Source organism: Dendrobates tinctorius, unplaced genomic scaffold (assembly GCF_039654945.1).
Source record: "Dendrobates tinctorius isolate UK_male_01 unplaced genomic scaffold, ASM3965494v1 ptg000020l, whole genome shotgun sequence".
NCBI classification, from domain to species: domain Eukaryota; kingdom Metazoa; phylum Chordata; class Amphibia; order Anura; family Dendrobatidae; genus Dendrobates; species Dendrobates tinctorius.
In genome coordinates, this window is record NW_027361688.1 from 1,909,020 (window position 1) to 1,927,429 (window position 18,410).

Sequence of the window (18,410 nt, forward strand, 5' to 3'; positions counted from 1 at the left end):
CGCCGAACTTTACTGTTTGTGTTCGCCCATCTCTACACATGACCACATTCATCAGAAATAGCGCCATCCTCTGTGCCATGGTTCTATGTGATATTACAGCTCCATGAAGTGAAGTCACTGAGCTGCAACCAAAAACAGCCTACGGACACAGATGGCGCTATTTTCTAAAGAAAACACTGAGCGAGGTTTAGTTTTTCGTTGTCCTGGCAGATTTTCATCTGTGGCCGTTCGCTTCCATGTCTGAATGTTTTCGGATAGTTGGCCGCATGTCGTCCGCTCGTGATCACGTACCGGTGTCACAGGTACGGGGCGACGTCTGTGTGTTATAATATTAATCTCGACTCGTGATGATCTTTTCTGCAGGTTCAGTTATTGGTGTCAAATCAGGATGTCGACAACTACAAGCAGATCAAGGCCGACCTGGACCAATTACGGCTGACGGTGGAGAAATCTGAACTTTGGGTTGAAAAGAGCAATAGTTACGAGAGCGAGGAGCTGGGAGACGGGCAGGCCAAGGACGGCAAAGAGCAGATTAATGAGGTGAATTATGTGCCCCGCGCTCCGCTGTCCATTTCATTTGCTGCTTTATTAAACAAAGGTCTGAAAATGACAGCGACAAGTCCCCCGTATCCCACTGGTGCAATTAGGAGCAGACAGGAGGACACGATGGTGTCTGGAGAAAGTGCAGTACATGGCGGTACAAGTTATAGAAAGCTTCATGTCACAGAGGGGTGCAGAGGAACATGACTGCAAGAATACTGCCCCCTATATACAAGAATATAACTACTATAATTCTGCCCCTATATACAAGAATATAACTACTATAATACTGCCCCTATGTACAAGAATATAACTACTATAATACTGCTCCTATGTACAAGAATATAACTACTATAATACTGCCCCCTATGTACAAGAATATAACTACTATAATACTATCTCTATGTACAAGAATATAACTACTATAAAACTGCTCCTATGTACAAGAATATAACTACTATAATACTGCCCCCTATGTACAAGAATATAACTACTATAATACTGCTCCTATGTACAAGAATATAACTACTATAATACTGCCCCTATGTACAAGAATATAACTACTATAATACTGCTCCTTTGTACAAGAATATAACTACTATAATACTGCTCCTATGTACAAGAATATAACTACTATAATACTGCCCCTATGTTCAAGAATATAACTACTATAATACTGCCCCCTATGTTCAAGAATATAACTACTATAATACTGCTCCTATGTACAAGAATATAACTACTATAATACTGCTCCTATGTACAAGAATATAACTACTATAATACTGCTCCTATGTACAAGAATTTAACTACTATAATACTGCCCCTATGCACAAGAATATAACTACTATAATACTGCTCCTATGTACAAGAATATAACTACTATAATACTGCTCCTATGTACAAGAATATAACTACTATAATACTGCTCCTATGTACAAGAATTTAACTACTATAATACTGCCCCTATGTTCAAGAATATAACTACTATAATACTGCTCCTATGTACAAGAATATAACTACTATAATACTGCTCCTATGTACAAGAATATAACTACTATAATACTGCTCCTATGTACAAGAATTTAACTACTGTAATACTGCTCCTATGTACAAGAATATAACTACTATAATACTGCTCCTATGTACAAGAATATAACTACTATAATACTGCTCCTATGTACAAGAATATAGCTACTATAATACTGCTCCTATGTACAAGAATATAACTACTATAATACTGCTCCTATGTACAAGAATATAACTACTATAATACTGCTCCTATGTACAAGAATATAACTACTATAATACTGCTCCTATGTACAAGAATATAGCTACTATAATACTGATCCTATGTACAAGAATATAACTACTATAATACTGCCCCCTATGTTCAAGAATATAACTACTATAATACTGCCCCTATGTACAAGAATTTAACTACTATAATACTACCCCTATGTACAAGAATATAACTACTATAATACTGCCCCTATGTGCAAGAATATAACTACTATAATACTGCCCCCTATGTACAAGAATATAACTACTATAATATTGCTCCCTATGTACAAGAATATAACTACTATAATACTGCCCCTATGTACAAGAATATAACTACTATAATACTGCCCCTCTATAATACTGCTCCTCTGCTCAGTATTATGGAGCTGTATTTTCCCTACTGTCCTGTGTAATGTGTAGTTGTACGTTTGTTATATTACGGTTTTGGTTTCTGTGTAGAGTGATGTTTTCCATATTTCCTCTGTGTCAGCCGCCTCTTTGTACGTCGCTCCCTTGACATTGCATTTACAGTGAAGTCTAATGTCAGTGTCGCGCTATCAGAGTAATGTGCGGTGTGTACAGGCGATGCGCAGTGACTGCTCTGGACCAGACCTGAGCTGTCATCCTCTTTGCTCTTTAATTGGGACTTCGGAGACTGTGAGGCTGAGATGATGAATATCAGGTAAAATATCACAACGTGATGGACGACCTCTGGGTGTTTGAGCTAAACGCGAGATCGTGTCTCCATATATAGAACGCCAAACGTCGTCGTTGTAAGACGCCTCACCAGGTCGTTCTCATTTCTGGGGTGCCATCCACAGTTCTCAGCATTAATATCACCACATTGTACATATGTATAGTCATAGACTAAAAATGACTTAAAGAGGAACTTAAGTCCAGCAGTAATGTTCGGAGTCCATACCGAACATCTGCTGTTCGGACACAGACTTTGAACACGGACTTCACCATGAAATCCGTGAGAGTGTTAGGGTTTGGCCGCCCGAAGACCAGGTGTTTCTTGCCTTGTCATGTGTATTGCAGCACGGCAAACAATGCCTCTGATCGACAGTAAAATTATTACCGCCTGTCACAGAGCCGCGGTTCCTATGCTGTCAAATGACAGCGTGAGCCTGAAGCTGTGTTCAGAGATAAAAAGTTTTCTTCCGGTCACTGGTGTTGGCTGATGGGACTACTGCTCCCATCAGCCTACGCCTGCTGCTGTTAATAACAGCAAGAGTAGGCTGCGGATGATTGGAGTATTCATCAGCCAGCGCCTGCGCTATAAATAAATAATTTTAAAAAAATGGCGTGGTTTCCCCCCCTCTTTTTTGACAACCAGCCAAACTAAAGCAGACAGATTGGGGCTGGTATTCTCAGTCTGGGAAGGGGACATGGATATTGCCCCCCAGCCTAAAAGTAGCAGCTCACAGCCACCCAGACCTATTAGATGCACCAATTCAGATGCTTTGCCTGGCTCTTCCCACTTGCCCTGTAGCAGTGGCAAGTGAGGTTCATATTTGTAAGGTTGTTGTCACCTTTGTATTGTCTGGTTACATGGATTAGTAATGGAGAGACGTCTATAAGATACCTATCCATTACTAATCCTATAGTATATATTATGTAATCTTATTCTATATGGTAAATAAAGGCACAGCCAGAATAAAGTCTTTTATTTGAAATAAAAACAAAAAACACAGTTTTTATTTAAAAATAGCAAGCACATTTATACTCACCAAACGACTAATTCCAGTGAAGCCCACGTCTCCTGTAATAATAAAAATTAACAGCAAAAATACTCACCTAATTCCACCAAAGCCCTTGTCTCCTGTTATAAAGCAAAAATAATAAACATCAAAAATGCTCACCTAATTCCACCAAAGCCCTTGTCTCCTGTAATAAAACAAAAATAATAAACAGCAAAAATGCTCACCTAATTCAACCAAAGCCCTCGTCTCCTGTAATAAACAGAAATAATAAACAACAAAAATACTCGCTTAACATTTATTTCACTGAAGCCAACATCTCCTGTAAAAAAAAAGCATAAAATAATAAACAACAGAAATAGTAGCAGCCAGCAGTTCCATGAGCCGAAAGCCAGTGACTTTAAACTTTATACCCCCAATGGATCCCAGCTGCGGGCTCACCCTGTCAAATGAACAGTGGCTGTTTGACCGGTGGTAATGATTTTCTTGTCGATGAGAGGCAGTGTTTGCCACGCTGTCATGCACCTGACAGCGTGGCAAACACTGGGTGTTCGGGCCCCCCATGCAAGTGAGTGGGGTCCAGGTTCGGGTCGAAGTACTGTTCTGGTACCCGAACTTGATCTTTTGTTTAACTGTTCAGCCAAACCTGTCAGAACCGAACATCCAGGGGTCCACCCATCTCCAGTCTTAACCCTTTATTTTTTTAGGGTGTTCCTAAGATGCAGCAATGGCAGCAGCCATGTTTGTGTGATCTGTCCAGTTGTGGGCGGCGCTTAGTTATCACATGACTTATGGAGAAAGTGAGATTGACAGACACTTGCCGCAGTGATAAAATCAATGGGTTGTCTTCTAAAACGCTGATCACGAGGGTGTGATGAAAAAGCCAGAGGGGACTTCACCTGGTTTTAGCTCCTAGCTCCTTTCTCTGGGCTCTAACTTAACGAGAGGGTCTTCTTTTTTAGGACACAAGTATTCTCGGCCCAGTGCAAGATGGGATTAAGAAGCCCCAAATCGACAGCAACAAGGCCAATAACTACAAGATTGTGAAAGAGGTAAACGCCCATGCGGTTCCGACATATTTTTGTATAGGGAGTGTATACTTTTGCAAAAAATCTTAGAACTGCCAGAATACACTTAAAATAAAAATTGAAGCACTTTTGCCGAAGGCGTTGATTACAAAGACTCCCGTAGTTAATTGTACACAGCTTCATGCCTGCCTGATACAGGGTGTGAACACTTTTGCAATTAGTGCATTTTTACTGAAACAAAATCTAAAATGCTGTTCTGCGGATGCAGTTTAATTGGGTCTCCATGGTAACAGACTACAAACAAACCCTGTGTAGTCAGATCCTCCTAATTTGCTTTGCCTTGTCCTCAAATTATAGAAAAGGGTATGTAGGAGAGGGGTTAATTTGGCCCTATGATTAAACCTGTGGCAGTTAGGGGCCCTAATGGATATTGTTAATTGGGGCCCACAAGCTTTATGTTTTGGCTCCGCCTTTAGGATCAGGGATAGTTTGTAGTCTGTAACCATAGAGATGCATTGTTCTGCAGTTGAGCTGTAAACACAAAACGCTAGTGCATTTTTAAGACAGATTATATGGTAAGCTGATTCATTTTTCCCTTTGGAGTAATAAAATAACAATTGGATGTTAAAGTCTTCATACCCCTTAGTATCGATGGCATTGAACATGCGGTTTACACTTTTTCTTGTGTTGCAGATTCTGATCCGGCTCTGTAAGCTTTGTTCTCAGAGCAAGAAGGGGCGAAACCAGCAGCAGCGGCTCCTGAAGAACATGGGGGCGCTTCTTGTGGTCCTGGATCTGCTGCAGATTCCATATGAGAAGGTCTGTAATGCGGTTTGAGGTCGGGGGAGGGGAATCTTGGATTTAAAGGGTTTATTCCCATCTTTATAAATGTGTATCTTCGGATAGTGCTTGTAAAAACAAACACTTTTGCAATTTACTACTTGTTAAAATTTTCAACCGTTCTTGAGATAATAAAGTTTTTGTTCTTGTTTACAACTTGTTACCTTGGAGACGGAGGGGCCAAAGCAACGCGCTAAATAGAATAAAAGTGTTAATATCTCAAGAACGACTTAAAATTTTAATAAGCAGTAAATTACAAAAGTGCTTGTTTTTACAAGGACTATCCGACAATACCATTTATAAAAGATGGAAATATACCCTTTAAATTAAGACTTTGTTCCTTAGCTGACTTTTGACTTTCTTTTCCTTATCTGGGACCAATTTTGTAATTTACATGTTTTCAACTCTGGTCAGATCCAAAGCTGCATTCAAAACTGCTTTTTTCTTTGATCCACAAAGCAATTTGTCTGTTGCTTTGGGCGGTCGGCAGATTTTTCTTTGTTTTGCTTTGAATGTAACTAGAGTAGAAAAGTGAACGTTTAACATTTATAAGATTATTACCAAAATATCAAGGTAAATGGCAGATGGTTAGCCATCCGCCAGCTTGAGAGCCCTGATCTCGGAATCAAAATCAAAAGGGGTTAGTCTTCAGGAGAGACCCGATCTCAGGGTCCGTCTACTGGAGAGCACTGATCTCAGGATCACAGGAGGGTCCATCCGCTGGATCCCTCATCTTGGGATTATAGGGGGGTCCATCCACTGCAGAGCCCTGATCTCGGGATTGCAGCGGGTCATTCCACTGGAGAGCCCCAGTCTTGGGATCACAAGGGGTCCGTCCTCTCAAGAGCCCCGATCTCAGGATTACAGTTTGTCCGTCCACTGGAGAGCCCCGATCTCGGGATCACAAGGAGTCCGTTCTCTGAAAAGCCCTAATTTCAGGATCACAAGGGTTCCGTCCATTGGTGAGCCCTGATCTTGGGATCACAAGGGGTCCATGCTCTTGAGATCTTTAATCTTGGGATTATCTGGGGTCCGTCTACTGGAGAGCCCCGATCTCAGGATCATAAGGGGCCCGTCATCTAGAGAACCCCAATATCAGGATTACACGGGGGTCGTCCACTGGAGAGCCCTGATTTCTGGATTACAGGGTATCCGTCCACTGGAGAGCCCCGATCTTGGGATCGCTCAGAATCTGTCCACTGGAGTGCCCCGATCTCAGGATCACAAGGGGTCCATACTCTGGAAAGTCCTGATCTCGGGATCACAGTGGATCCGTCCACTGGAGTGCCCCGATCTCTGCATCACAGGGAGTCCGTCCATTGGTGAGCCCCAATCTTGAGAGTACTGAGGGTCTGTCCATTGGTGAGTTCCAATCTTAGGATTACAGGGGGTCCGTCCACTGGAGACCCAATCTCAGGATTACAGAGGGTCCGCCCACTGGAGAGCACTGATCCACTGGAGTGCTCCAATCTTGGGATTACTGGGGGTCCGTCCACTGGAAAGCACTGATCTTGGGATTACAGCAGGTCCATCCACTAGAGTGCTCCAATCTTGGGATTACTGGGGGTCCGTCCACTGGAGAGCACTGATCTTGGGATTACAGCAGGTCCATCCACTGGAGTGCCCCGATCTCTGCATCACAGGGGGTCTGTCCATTGGTGAGTTCCAATCTTGGGATCACTGGGGGTTCGTCCCCTGGAGAGCCCCGATCTGAGCTTCAATGGGGGTCTGTCCTCCGGAGAGCCCCAATCTCAGGAAGACTGGGGGGGGGGGGTTCGTTCACTGGAAATCATGATTTTTAGGTAACTAGATTTTTGGGGAAACAACCCTTTAATGGACGTAGTAACTTTTTATTTTTCCAGACTGATGATAAAATGAATGAAATCATGACCCTCGCTCACAACTTCCTGCAAAACTTCTGCCGGGGAAATCCTCAAAATCAAATACTTCTTCACAAAAACCTGAACCTGTTTTTGACCCCGGGGGTAAGTGTGACGCCGCGGTATCATGGAAGGAGCCCTGGTGGCTGTAAAATTCACAGATGATTGCCCAGGATATATTTAAAAAACAAACAAAAAAAAACACAGCACCACCCTTGTCCACAGGTCGCGAGTGGTATTACAACTCAGATGTACTCACTTTACTGAATCTGATGTGCAATACCAGATGTAACCTGTGGACAGGGTGGCGCTGTTTTTTTGTAAGAAAAGTCATGTTTTTGTAGTACTGGGCAAATTGGGGTCTGGACCCGGTGCAGATATTTAGGGGTTGATTATCCCCCCCCCCGTCCTGCAGCTCCTGGAGGCCGAGACGATGCGGCACATCTTCATGAATAACTACCACCTGTGCAACGAGATCAGCGAGCGCGTGGTCCAGCACTTCGTGCACAGCGTAGAGACGCACGGCCGTCACGTGGAGTACCTGCGATTCCTGCAGACCATCGTCAAAGCGGACGGGAAGTACGTGAAGAAATGCCAGGACGTGGTGATGACGGAGGTGAGAGGTCACGGAATCCTAACACTTTGGCCAACATTATACCCCTTAGCCAATCAGATTCTTGCTGAGGCGGCTGTTTTTACAGTTAGGGGGGTCTTCCTCATTAACATATGTTTATGGCACCGTATCTGCACCCGCACCATAAATTACAGCTGTCGTCTGTAATATCGCCTCTGTAACTGCAGTTCCAGCCGTATAAACCCCCTAAGATGCCGCGCTCAATGGAAACCACGGCATCTAAACGGTCAGACGGGAGGAAATTGCTCCCTAGGCCGCCTCATTGATGCCATGTCGGTTACAAATGGTTTTTACGTATATAGAACTTGGCGATGACCCCATAAACTTGGGGGTCCGGCAGTAGTTGTGCCGCCCCCCCCCCCCCCCCCCCCCAATTTTTCCCTGGTTCTAACCTTTTGCCTCAAATTCTCTGCCTATTCTCTTGAGTTGTGCGACGCGGTTAGTCCATTAGAATCCAAGGCCATTTTTTTTTTCACCTTTTAGATTTTGGCCAGAGATGGCTGCAGGGGTCCAATGCCAGTCTCCCGTCGTGGTCGGCGTATTTTACGGGTCGCAACCAGGCCCCATTCGCTTGTATTTTGCGGCGGGATACAGTGATCTCGGGAACCGTCACCTAAGTTGCAGCCAAAGTTCTCACGCAGCGCTAGCGCTGTAAGCAGGTCGGCGATGCGCAACCTTCCTCGCTGACAGCAGGGAGGACATAGGAGTCGCACATGTGTTTCTTTTTCCATTTAGGGGTTAATCGCCGGCGGGCAGACCCCCTATATCGCACAGGACGCCCCCGTTAGCAGCGGGGGAAGAAGATGAGTCTCTTGAAAGTGCTGAGTTTTCCCTGCGCAGACACTCAGCCGCCGCAGCGTCCCGGCGGTGACAGCGAATCTTCAGCCATCTTGACATAAAGACTCGCTAGCAATTAAGATGACTGACACCTGACACCCGATACATCACGCACCGGCGCTTAATAGACCGCCGTCGTCTCGCCAAAAGATGAAAAAAAAAAAATGTCGTTTTCTGCAAACGTCTCGGCGTCGGATGTAGACAAAAAAGACGAAGAGAGAAAATCAAGCTAATGAGTCAAGGCGCGAACAAAAAAAAAAAAAACACGCCGACTTCCCGAAGTTTCCAGTGCGGCTCGAAAACTTCTTACAGCCGTAACCTTTGTCGGCGAGATTCCTCCGCACAACCTATTCTTTTCCACATGAAGGTTTTTTTTTCCCCTTTTAACTATTAACACAACTTGCATTTACATCACAATTCCCGGCCATTAGCAACCGTGGGGCTTTGTCTGCCGCGGCGGAGACGTCTCCGCATTGTAGGGGCTCCGGTGGGGCGGGGGATTGGGGGGTTATTGCTAAATTCTATCCGCACAGATCAGAAGAAAGGGGACTTAATTTGGGATAATTGACTCATTCTAGGTTGGGAAAGCTGGGTGACGGGCAATTTGGCTGCCGTTAATGTTAAAGGGGCGGCGTGGACACCTTACTGATTCCCCCCCCCCCCCCGACAGGTCCCACTTCTTCGTTGCGGGGTCTCCCTGACCAGTTCAGACAGACACGTGGTGGTCCCTGTCTCTGGGTCCTTCTCCGATACCACACAATCAACAGCGAGGGAAGTGTGAACAATCCCAAGACCTTTATTACAGGCAAAATTAGAAGGTCCATAAGCAATCCACCACACTGAGGATACAATAGTCCAGAACAAGAATGTAGTCCAGTAACAGGATAAAATGTCCAGGGAGATGAGATTCCAAAACTCTAGCATCCAGAGGATAAAATGGGTCCAACGCTTCCTTCTCTCTGAGGTGCAGTCTTCACAGGGTCGTCACCACACAGGAATGGACTTGTCCAGCTCCTGTCCTCCCCACCCCCTTCCTTGTGTCCAGAGGTAGTCAAACAGGTTGGGGCGGTTTGCAGGCCTCCCAGAGGAGAACAAGGGAGCCTTGGGGATTAACGAACTACAGAGGCTCATCAAGAGACAGATACATTCAGGCTGTAGACATACAAAGTAACAAGAAAAACAATATGAAAATAAGTGAAATAGAAATATACACAAAATGACATCCACATAGCCTATCACTCCATCACAGTCCCGATTTTAGCTAATGATTGGAAGTATGCACCAGTGGTCTGTAGTAGCTGTTTCGCCTGGATTGACATGTAACCGCTGCAGCCAATCACTTGTTTATAGTAGTGACGGTTATAGCCAGTGTTTGGCTGCAGTGGTGACATCTCCATCCAGGTCAAGCAGGAGCTACAGACCCCAGGTATGTGCTTCCTATTCCGTCTGGACAGACACATAGTCGCTGCAGTCAGTCGCTGGTCGAAATAGTGCTTGACACACCACTGTTATAGCCAGTGATTAGCTGCAGCATTCACATGTTTATCCAGGCCAAGCAGTAACTGCAGAACCCTGATGCGTACTTCCTGTTCAGTTTGGATGGACATGTGACCGCTGCAGCCAATCACTGGCAGGACCATCTTTTTCCCTCCAGTATCCTGAGGCTCCTTTGCTCCTGGGTGTCAGAACTTGGGGGAGCTCGGCCCTTGGGCCATGGAAGGGCCGTACTTGATGTTTGTTATGGGGCCACCTCTTCTTCTGTGTCTGGCCCTTTAGCATGGACTAGTCGCACGTGGGGGGTGGGAGGACACATCGTGGCCGTGCAGGACCCCGCTACGGTATGAAGCACGCACTCAACAGTCCGTGACCTGTTCTGGTGTTTCTATGTCGCAGCTGATCAATGGCGGAGAGGACGTGCTCATCTTCTACAACGACCGCGCCTCGTTCCCCATCCTCCTGCAGATGATGTGCTCAGAGCGGGACCGGGCGGACGAGAGCGGCCCCCTGGCGTATCACATCACCCTGGTGGAGCTACTGGCGGCCTGCACCGAGGGCAAGAACGTCTACACCGAGATCAAGTGCAACTCCCTCCTGCCCCTGGATGACATCGTCCGCGTGGTGACACATGACGACTGCATCCCCGAGGTAGGAGCCCGACGGGACGTATGAACGAGCCGCACTGCAGCGCCCCCACAGGGGACTAGAAGTTACATCCTGTATTATACTCCAGAGCTGCACTCACTATTCTGCTGGTGCAGTCACTGTATACATACATTACATTACTGAACCTGAGTTACATCCTGTATTATACCCCAGAGCTGCACTCACTATTCTACTGGTGCAGTCACTGTGTACATACATTACATTACTGATCCTGAGTTACATCCTGTATTATACTCCAGAGCTGCACTCACTATTCTGCTGGTGCAGTCACTGTGTACATACATTACATTACTGAACCTGAGTTACATCCTGTATTATACTCCAGAGCTGCACTCACTATTCTGCTGGTGCAGTCACTGTGTACATACATTACATTACTGAACCTGAGTTACATCCTGTATTATACCCCAGAGCTGCACTCACTATTCTACTGGTGCAGTCACTGTGTACATACATTACATTACTGATCCTGAGTTACATCCTGTATTATACTCCAGAGCTGCACTCACTATTCTGCTGGTGCAGTCACTGTGTACATACATTACATTACTGAACCTGAGTTACATCCTGTATTATACTCCAGAGCTGCACTCACTATTCTACTGGTGCAGTCACTGTGTACATACATTACATTACTGATCCTGAGTTACATCCTGTATTATACTCCAGAGCTGCACTCACTATTCTACTGGTGCAGTCACTGTGTACATACATTACATTACTGATCCTGAGTTACATCCTGTGTTATACTCCAGAGCTGCACTCACTATTCTGCTGGTGCAGTCACTGTGTACATACATTACATTACTGAACCTGAGTTACATCCTGTATTATACCCCAGAGCTGCACTCACTATTCTACTGGTGCAGTCACTGTGTACATACATTACATTACTGATCCTGAGTTACATCCTGTGTTATACCCCAGAGCTGCACTCACTATTCTGCTGGTGCAGTCACTGTATACATACATTACATTACTGATCCTGAGTTACATCCTGTATTATACCCCAGAGCTGCACTCACTATTCTGCTGGTGCAGTCACTGTGTACATACATTACATTACTGATCCTGAGTTACATCCTGTATTATACCCCAGAGCTGCACTCACTATTCTGCTGGTGCAGTCACTGTATACATACATTACATTACTGATCCTGAGTTACATCCTGTATTATACCCCAGAGCTGCACTCACTATTCTGCTGGTGTAGTCACTGTGTACATACATTACATTACTGATCCTGAGTTACATCCTGTATTATACTCCAGAGCTGCATTCACTATTCTGCTGGTGCAGTCACTGTGTACATACATTACTGATCCTGAGTTACATCCTGTATTATACCCCAGAGCTGCACTCACTATTCTGCTGGTGCAGTCACTGTGTACATACATTACATTACTGATCCTGAGTTACATCCTGTATTATACTCCAGAGCTGCACTCACTATTCTGCTGGTGCAGTCACTGTGTACATACATTACATTACTGATCCTGAGTTACATCCTGTATTATACCCCAGAGCTGCACTCACTATTCTGCTGGTGCAATCACTGTGTACATACGTTACATTACTGATCCTGAGTTACATCCTGTGTTATACTCCAGAGCTGCACTCACTATTCTGCTGGTGTAGTCACTGTGTACATACATTACATTACTGATCCTGAGTTACATCCTGTATTATACTCCAGAGCTGCACTCACTATTCTGCTGGTGTAGTCACTGTGTACATACATTACATTACTGATCCTGAGTTACATCCTGTATTATACCCCAGAGCTGCACTCACTATTCTGCTGGTGCAGTCACTGTGTACATACATTACATTACTGATCCTGAGTTACATCCTGTATTATACCCCAGAGCTGCACTCACTATTCTGCTGGTGCAGTCACTGTGTACATACATTACTGATCCTGAGTTGCATCCTGTATTATACCCCAGAGCTGCACTCACTATTCTGCTGGTGCAGTCACTGTGTACATACATTACATTACTGATCCTGAGTTACATCCTGTATTATACCCCAGAGCTGCACTCACTATTCTGCTGGTGCAGTCACTGTGTACATACATTACATTACTGATCCTGAGTTACCTCCTGTATTATACTCCAGAGCTGCACTCACTATTCTGCTGGTGCAGTCACTGTGTACATACATTACATTACTGATCCTGAGTTACATCCTGTATTATACCCCAGAGCTGCACTCACTATTCTGCTGGTGCAGTCACTGTGTACATACGTTACATTACTGATCCTGAGTTACATCCTGTGTTATACTCCAGAGCTGCACTCACTATTCTGCTGGTGCAGTCACTGTGTACATACATTACATTATTGATCCTGAGTTACATCCTGTATTATACCCAAGAGCTGCACTCACTATTCTGCTGGTGCAGTCACTGTGTACATACATTACATTACTGATCCTGAGTTACATCCTGTGTTATACCACAGAGCTGCACTCACTATTCTGCTGGTGCAGTCACTGTGTACATACATTACATTACTGATCCTGAGTTACCTCCTGTATTATACCCCAGAGCAGCACTCACTATTCTGCTGGTGCAGTCACTGTGTACATATATTACATTACTGATCCTGAGTTACATCCTGTATTATACTCCAGAGCTGCACTCACTATTCTGCTGGTGCAGTCACTGTGTACATACATTACATTACTGATCCTGAGTTACATCCTGCATTATACCCCAGAGCTGCACTCACTATTCTGCTGGTGCAGTCACTGTGTACATACATTACATTATTGATCCTGAGTTACATCCTGTATTATACTCCAGAGCTGCACTCACTATTCTGCTGGTATAGTCACTGTGTACATACATTACTGATCCTGAGTTACCTCCTGTATTATACCCAAGAGCTGCACTCACTATTCTGCAGGTGCAGTCACTGTGTACATACATTACATTACTGATCGTGAGTTACATCCTGTATTATACCCCAGAGCTGCACTCACTATTCTGCTGGTGCAATCACTGTGTAGATGTCGGCCCGGCACTGCGGGTGGTGATGTGTGGCGCCTGTCGATATTCGTCCTCTCCGCTCACGTCCCACCTCCTCTCTCAGGTGAAGATCGCCTACGTGAACTTTGTGAACCATTGTTATGTGGACACAGAGGTGGAGATGAAGGAGATCTACACCAGTAACCACATCTGGAAGCTGTTTGAGAATTTCCTAGTGGACATGGCGCGGGTGAGTGGCCGTGGTTTGTTACAGTGTGTCGTTGCAGGGACAGTTCTCGCGTGAGCTGTACACATTTCCATCATTACAGTATATCACATCGCATGTCTCAGCCCGCTGAGCTCACAGAGCATTGTCTGAACGGCATGCTAAGTTCACAGAGCAGTGTCCAGACACAACAATGAGGTCAACGTGGCGGCCAGACAATGCTCGAAGAGCATTGTCCGGATGGCACGCTTAGCTCACAGAGCATTGTCCGGATGGCACGCTTAGCTCACAGAGCATTGTCCGGATGGCACGCTTAGCTCACAGAGCATTGTCCGGATGGCACGATTAGCTCACAGAGCATTGTCGGGATGGCACGATTAGCTCACAAAGCATTGTCCAGATGGCACGCTGAGCTCACAGAGCATTGTCCGGATGGCACGCTGAGCTCACAGAGCATTGTCCGGATGGCACGCTTAGCTCACAGACCAGTGTCCAGACACAACAATGAGGTCAACGTGGCGGCCAGACAATGCTCTGTGGGCTCAGCATGGCGGCCAGACAATGCTCTAAGAGCATTGTCCGGATGGCACGCTAGCTCACAGAGCATTGTCCGGATGGCACGCTGAGCTCACAGAGCATTGTCCGGATGGCACGCTGAGCTCACAGAGCATTGTCCGGATGGCACGCTGAGCTCACAGAACATTGTCCAGATGGCACGCTGAGCTCACAGAGCATCGTCCGGATGGCACGCTGAGCTCACAGAGCATTGTCCGGATGGCACGCTGAGCTCACAGAGCATTGTCCGGATGGCACGCTGAGCTCACAGAGCATTGTCCGGATGGCACACTTAGCTCACAGAGCATTGTCCAGATGGCACGCTGAGCTCACAGAGCATTGTCCGGATGGCACGCTGAGCTCACAGAGCATTGTCCGGATGGCACGCTTAGCTCACAGACCAGTGTCCAGACACAACAATGAGGTCAACGTGGCGGCCAGACAATGCTCTGTGGGCTCAGCATGGCGGCCAGACAATGCTCTAAGAGCATTGTCCGGATGGCACGCTAGCTCACAGAGCATTGTCCGGATGGCACGCTGAGCTCACAGAGCATTGTCCGGATGGCACGCTGAGCTCACAGAGCATTGTCCAGATGGCACGCTGAGCTCACAGAGCATCGTCCGGATGGCACGCTGAGCTCACAGAGCATCGTCCGGATGTCACGCTGAGCTCACAGAGCATTGTCCGGATGGCACGCTGAGCTCACAGAGCATCGTCCGGATGGCACGCTGAGCTCACAGAGCATTGTCTGGATGGCACGCTGAGCTCACAGAGCATCGTCCGGATGGCACGCTGAGCTCACAGAGCATCGTCCGGATGGCACGCTGAGCTCACAGAGCATTGTCCGGATGGCACGCTGAGCTCACAGAGCATTGTCCGGATGGCACGCTGAGCTCACAGAGCATTGTCCGGATGGCACGCTGAGCTCACAGAGCATCCTCTGGATGGCACGCTGATCTCACAGAGCATTGTCCGGATGGCACGCTGAGCTCACAGAGCATCGTCCGGATGGCACGCTGAGCTCATAGAGCATTGTCCGGATGGCACGCTGAGCTCATAGAGCATTGTCCGGATGGCACGCTGAGCTCATAGAGCATTGTCCGGATGGCACGCTGAGCTCACAGAGCATTGTCCGGATGGCCCGTTGAGCTCATAGAAAATTGTTAGGCTTACTGTTCTCACAGCTGAATAGTAGATGCAGCTTTGTCTGTGACTAGAGCGAAAGCCGCAATGCGTTTCTTGCAGTGGATTTCCCAGCTGACTGTCCTGGTATTTGTAGTCCGCTTGACTTATATTTTTCCTTGCCAGGTCTGCAACACAACCACCGACCGCAAACACGCGGACACGGCGCTGGAGAAGTACGTGACGGAGGCCGTGATGAACATCGTCAGCGGCTTCTTCAGCTCCCCATTTTCTGATAACAGCACAAGCCTCCAGGTTAATAATAATAATAATAATAATACTTTATTTTTATATTCCGCAGCGCTTTACAGTTTGCACACATTATCATCACTGTCCCTGATGGGGCTCACAATCTAAATTCCCTATCAGTATGTTTTTTGGAGTGTGGGAGGAAACCCACGCAAACACGGGGAGAACATACAAACTCCTTGCAGATGTTGTCCTTGGTGGGACTCGAACCCAGGACTCCAGCGCTGCAAGGCTGCAGCGCTAACCACTGAGCCACCCTTAAAGAGTTAGCGGCGCAGAGAGCGCCACCCAGTGGCTGATAACTTAAGACAGTAGAGGGGATTCAGCAGCACTGTAAAGCATGGTGGACAGGCAATAGAACTGGGGGAAGAAAGGAGGGTTCAGACTCCACAAGGCAGTGCAGCTAAGCGTTAGCCATTGTTTATACCTGAGCTCTAATAGAGCAGAGCTGCAGGGTAAAGTATGGCGTAAAGACAGAAGTGCATACGTTTATCATGTGACAGGCTGTGGAATTAGGATTTCTGCACTCAGTTTCTTGCGGGAGCATTAATGGAGGATGAAGTCCCCGCTGCTGAGGGAGTTTTATCCCCCCTCCCCCTCCTGTTATCGCCCTCCATTATTCAGCCTCGTGTAGGGGCGGCTGCTCATCCCGGCGGCGGTCAGCGCTCGGGGCGGTAATTGTCCGTGTCCCCACATCCCGGCCGCTGAATTATGAGCTGCAGGCGACAAATTCAGAGCGAGACCCCGAATATGGAGGAGCGCGGGGGGCGGCAGCCGGAGCTCATTACCTGCAATTACAGGACGGACAAGCTGCACTGTGGTATCAAAATACAGGGCTTAGATACACGGCTCAGCAGTAAGTATCACACAGGATAGGATTAGATACACGGCTCAGCAGTCAGTATCACACAGGAGAGGATTAGATACACAGCTCAGCAGTCAGTATCACACAGGATAGGATTAGATACACGGCTCAGCAGTCAGTATCACACATGACGGGATTAGATACACAGCTCAGCAGACAGTATCACACAGGATAGGATTAGATATACGGCTCAGCAGTCAGTATCACACAGGATAGGATTAGATACACGGCTCAGCAGACAGTATCACACAGGATAGGATGAGATACACAGCTCAGCAGTCAGTATCACACAGGAGAGGATTAGACACACGGCTCAGCAGACGGTATCACACAGGAGAGGATTAGATACACGGCTCTGCAGACAGTATCACACAGGATAGGATTAGATACACGGCTCAGCAGTCAGTATCACACAGGAGAGGATTAGATACACGGCTCAGCAGTCAGTATCACACAGGATAGGATTAGATACACGGCTCAGCAGTCAGTATCACACAGGAGAGGATTAGATACACAGCTCAGCAGTCAGTATCACACAGGATAGGATTAGATAAACGGCTCAGCAGACAGTATCACACAGGATAGGATTAGATACACGGCTCAGCAGTCAGTATCAAACAGGATAGGATTAGATACACGGCTCAGCAGACAGTATCACACAGGACAGGATGAGATACACAGCTCAGCAGTCAGTAACACACAGGAGAGGATTAGATACATAGCTCAGCAGTCAGTATCACACAGGAGAGGATTAGACACACGGCTCAGCAGACAGTATCACACAGGAGAGGATTAGATACACGGCTCTGCAGACAGTATCACACAGGATAGGATTAGATACACGGCTCAGCAGTCAGTATCACACAGGAGAGGATTAGATACACGGCTCAGCAGTCAGTATCACACAGGAGAGGATTAGATACACGGCTCAGCAGTCAGTATCACACAGTATAGGATTAGATACACGGCTCAGCAGTCAGTATCACACAGTATAGGATTAGATACACAGCTCAGCAGTCAGTATCACACAGGATAGGATTAGATACACGGCTCAGCAGTCAGTATCACACAGGATAGGATTAGATACACAGCACAGCAGTCAGTATCACACAGGATAGGATTAGATACACGGCTCAGCAGTCAGTATCACACAGGAGAGGATTAGATACACGGCTCAGCAGTCAGTATCACACAGGATAGGATTAGATACACGGCTCAGCAGTCAGTATCACACAGGATAGGATTAGATACACAGCACAGCAGTCAGTATCACACAGGATAGGATTAGATACACGGCTCAGCAGTCAGTATCACACAGGAGAGGATTAGATACACGGCTCAGAAGACTGTATCACTCAGGATAGGGTTAGATACACAACTCAGCAGTCAGTATCACACAGGATAGGATTAGATACACGGCTCAGCAGTCAGTATCACACAGGAGAGGATTAG

At 46.5% G+C, this 18,410-nt stretch overlaps 1 protein-coding gene across 2 annotated transcripts in view; it reads left to right on the top strand.

Moving 5' to 3' along the window:
* ITPR2 (inositol 1,4,5-trisphosphate receptor type 2) overlaps nucleotides 1-18,410 on the top strand; it is a 285,461-nt gene that overhangs the window by 138,304 nt on the left and 128,747 nt on the right. For both annotated transcript variants that reach the window (XM_073567437.1, XM_073567438.1), the window contains 8 exons: nucleotides 364-540; nucleotides 4,487-4,576; nucleotides 5,246-5,371; nucleotides 7,255-7,377; nucleotides 7,688-7,888; nucleotides 10,637-10,888; nucleotides 14,005-14,130; nucleotides 15,971-16,099. In XM_073567437.1, coding sequence (XP_073423538.1) covers nucleotides 364-540; nucleotides 4,487-4,576; nucleotides 5,246-5,371; nucleotides 7,255-7,377; nucleotides 7,688-7,888; nucleotides 10,637-10,888; nucleotides 14,005-14,130; nucleotides 15,971-16,099 — 1,224 coding nt within the window. The remainder of the gene's footprint in view (nucleotides 1-363; nucleotides 541-4,486; nucleotides 4,577-5,245; nucleotides 5,372-7,254; nucleotides 7,378-7,687; nucleotides 7,889-10,636; nucleotides 10,889-14,004; nucleotides 14,131-15,970; nucleotides 16,100-18,410) is intronic.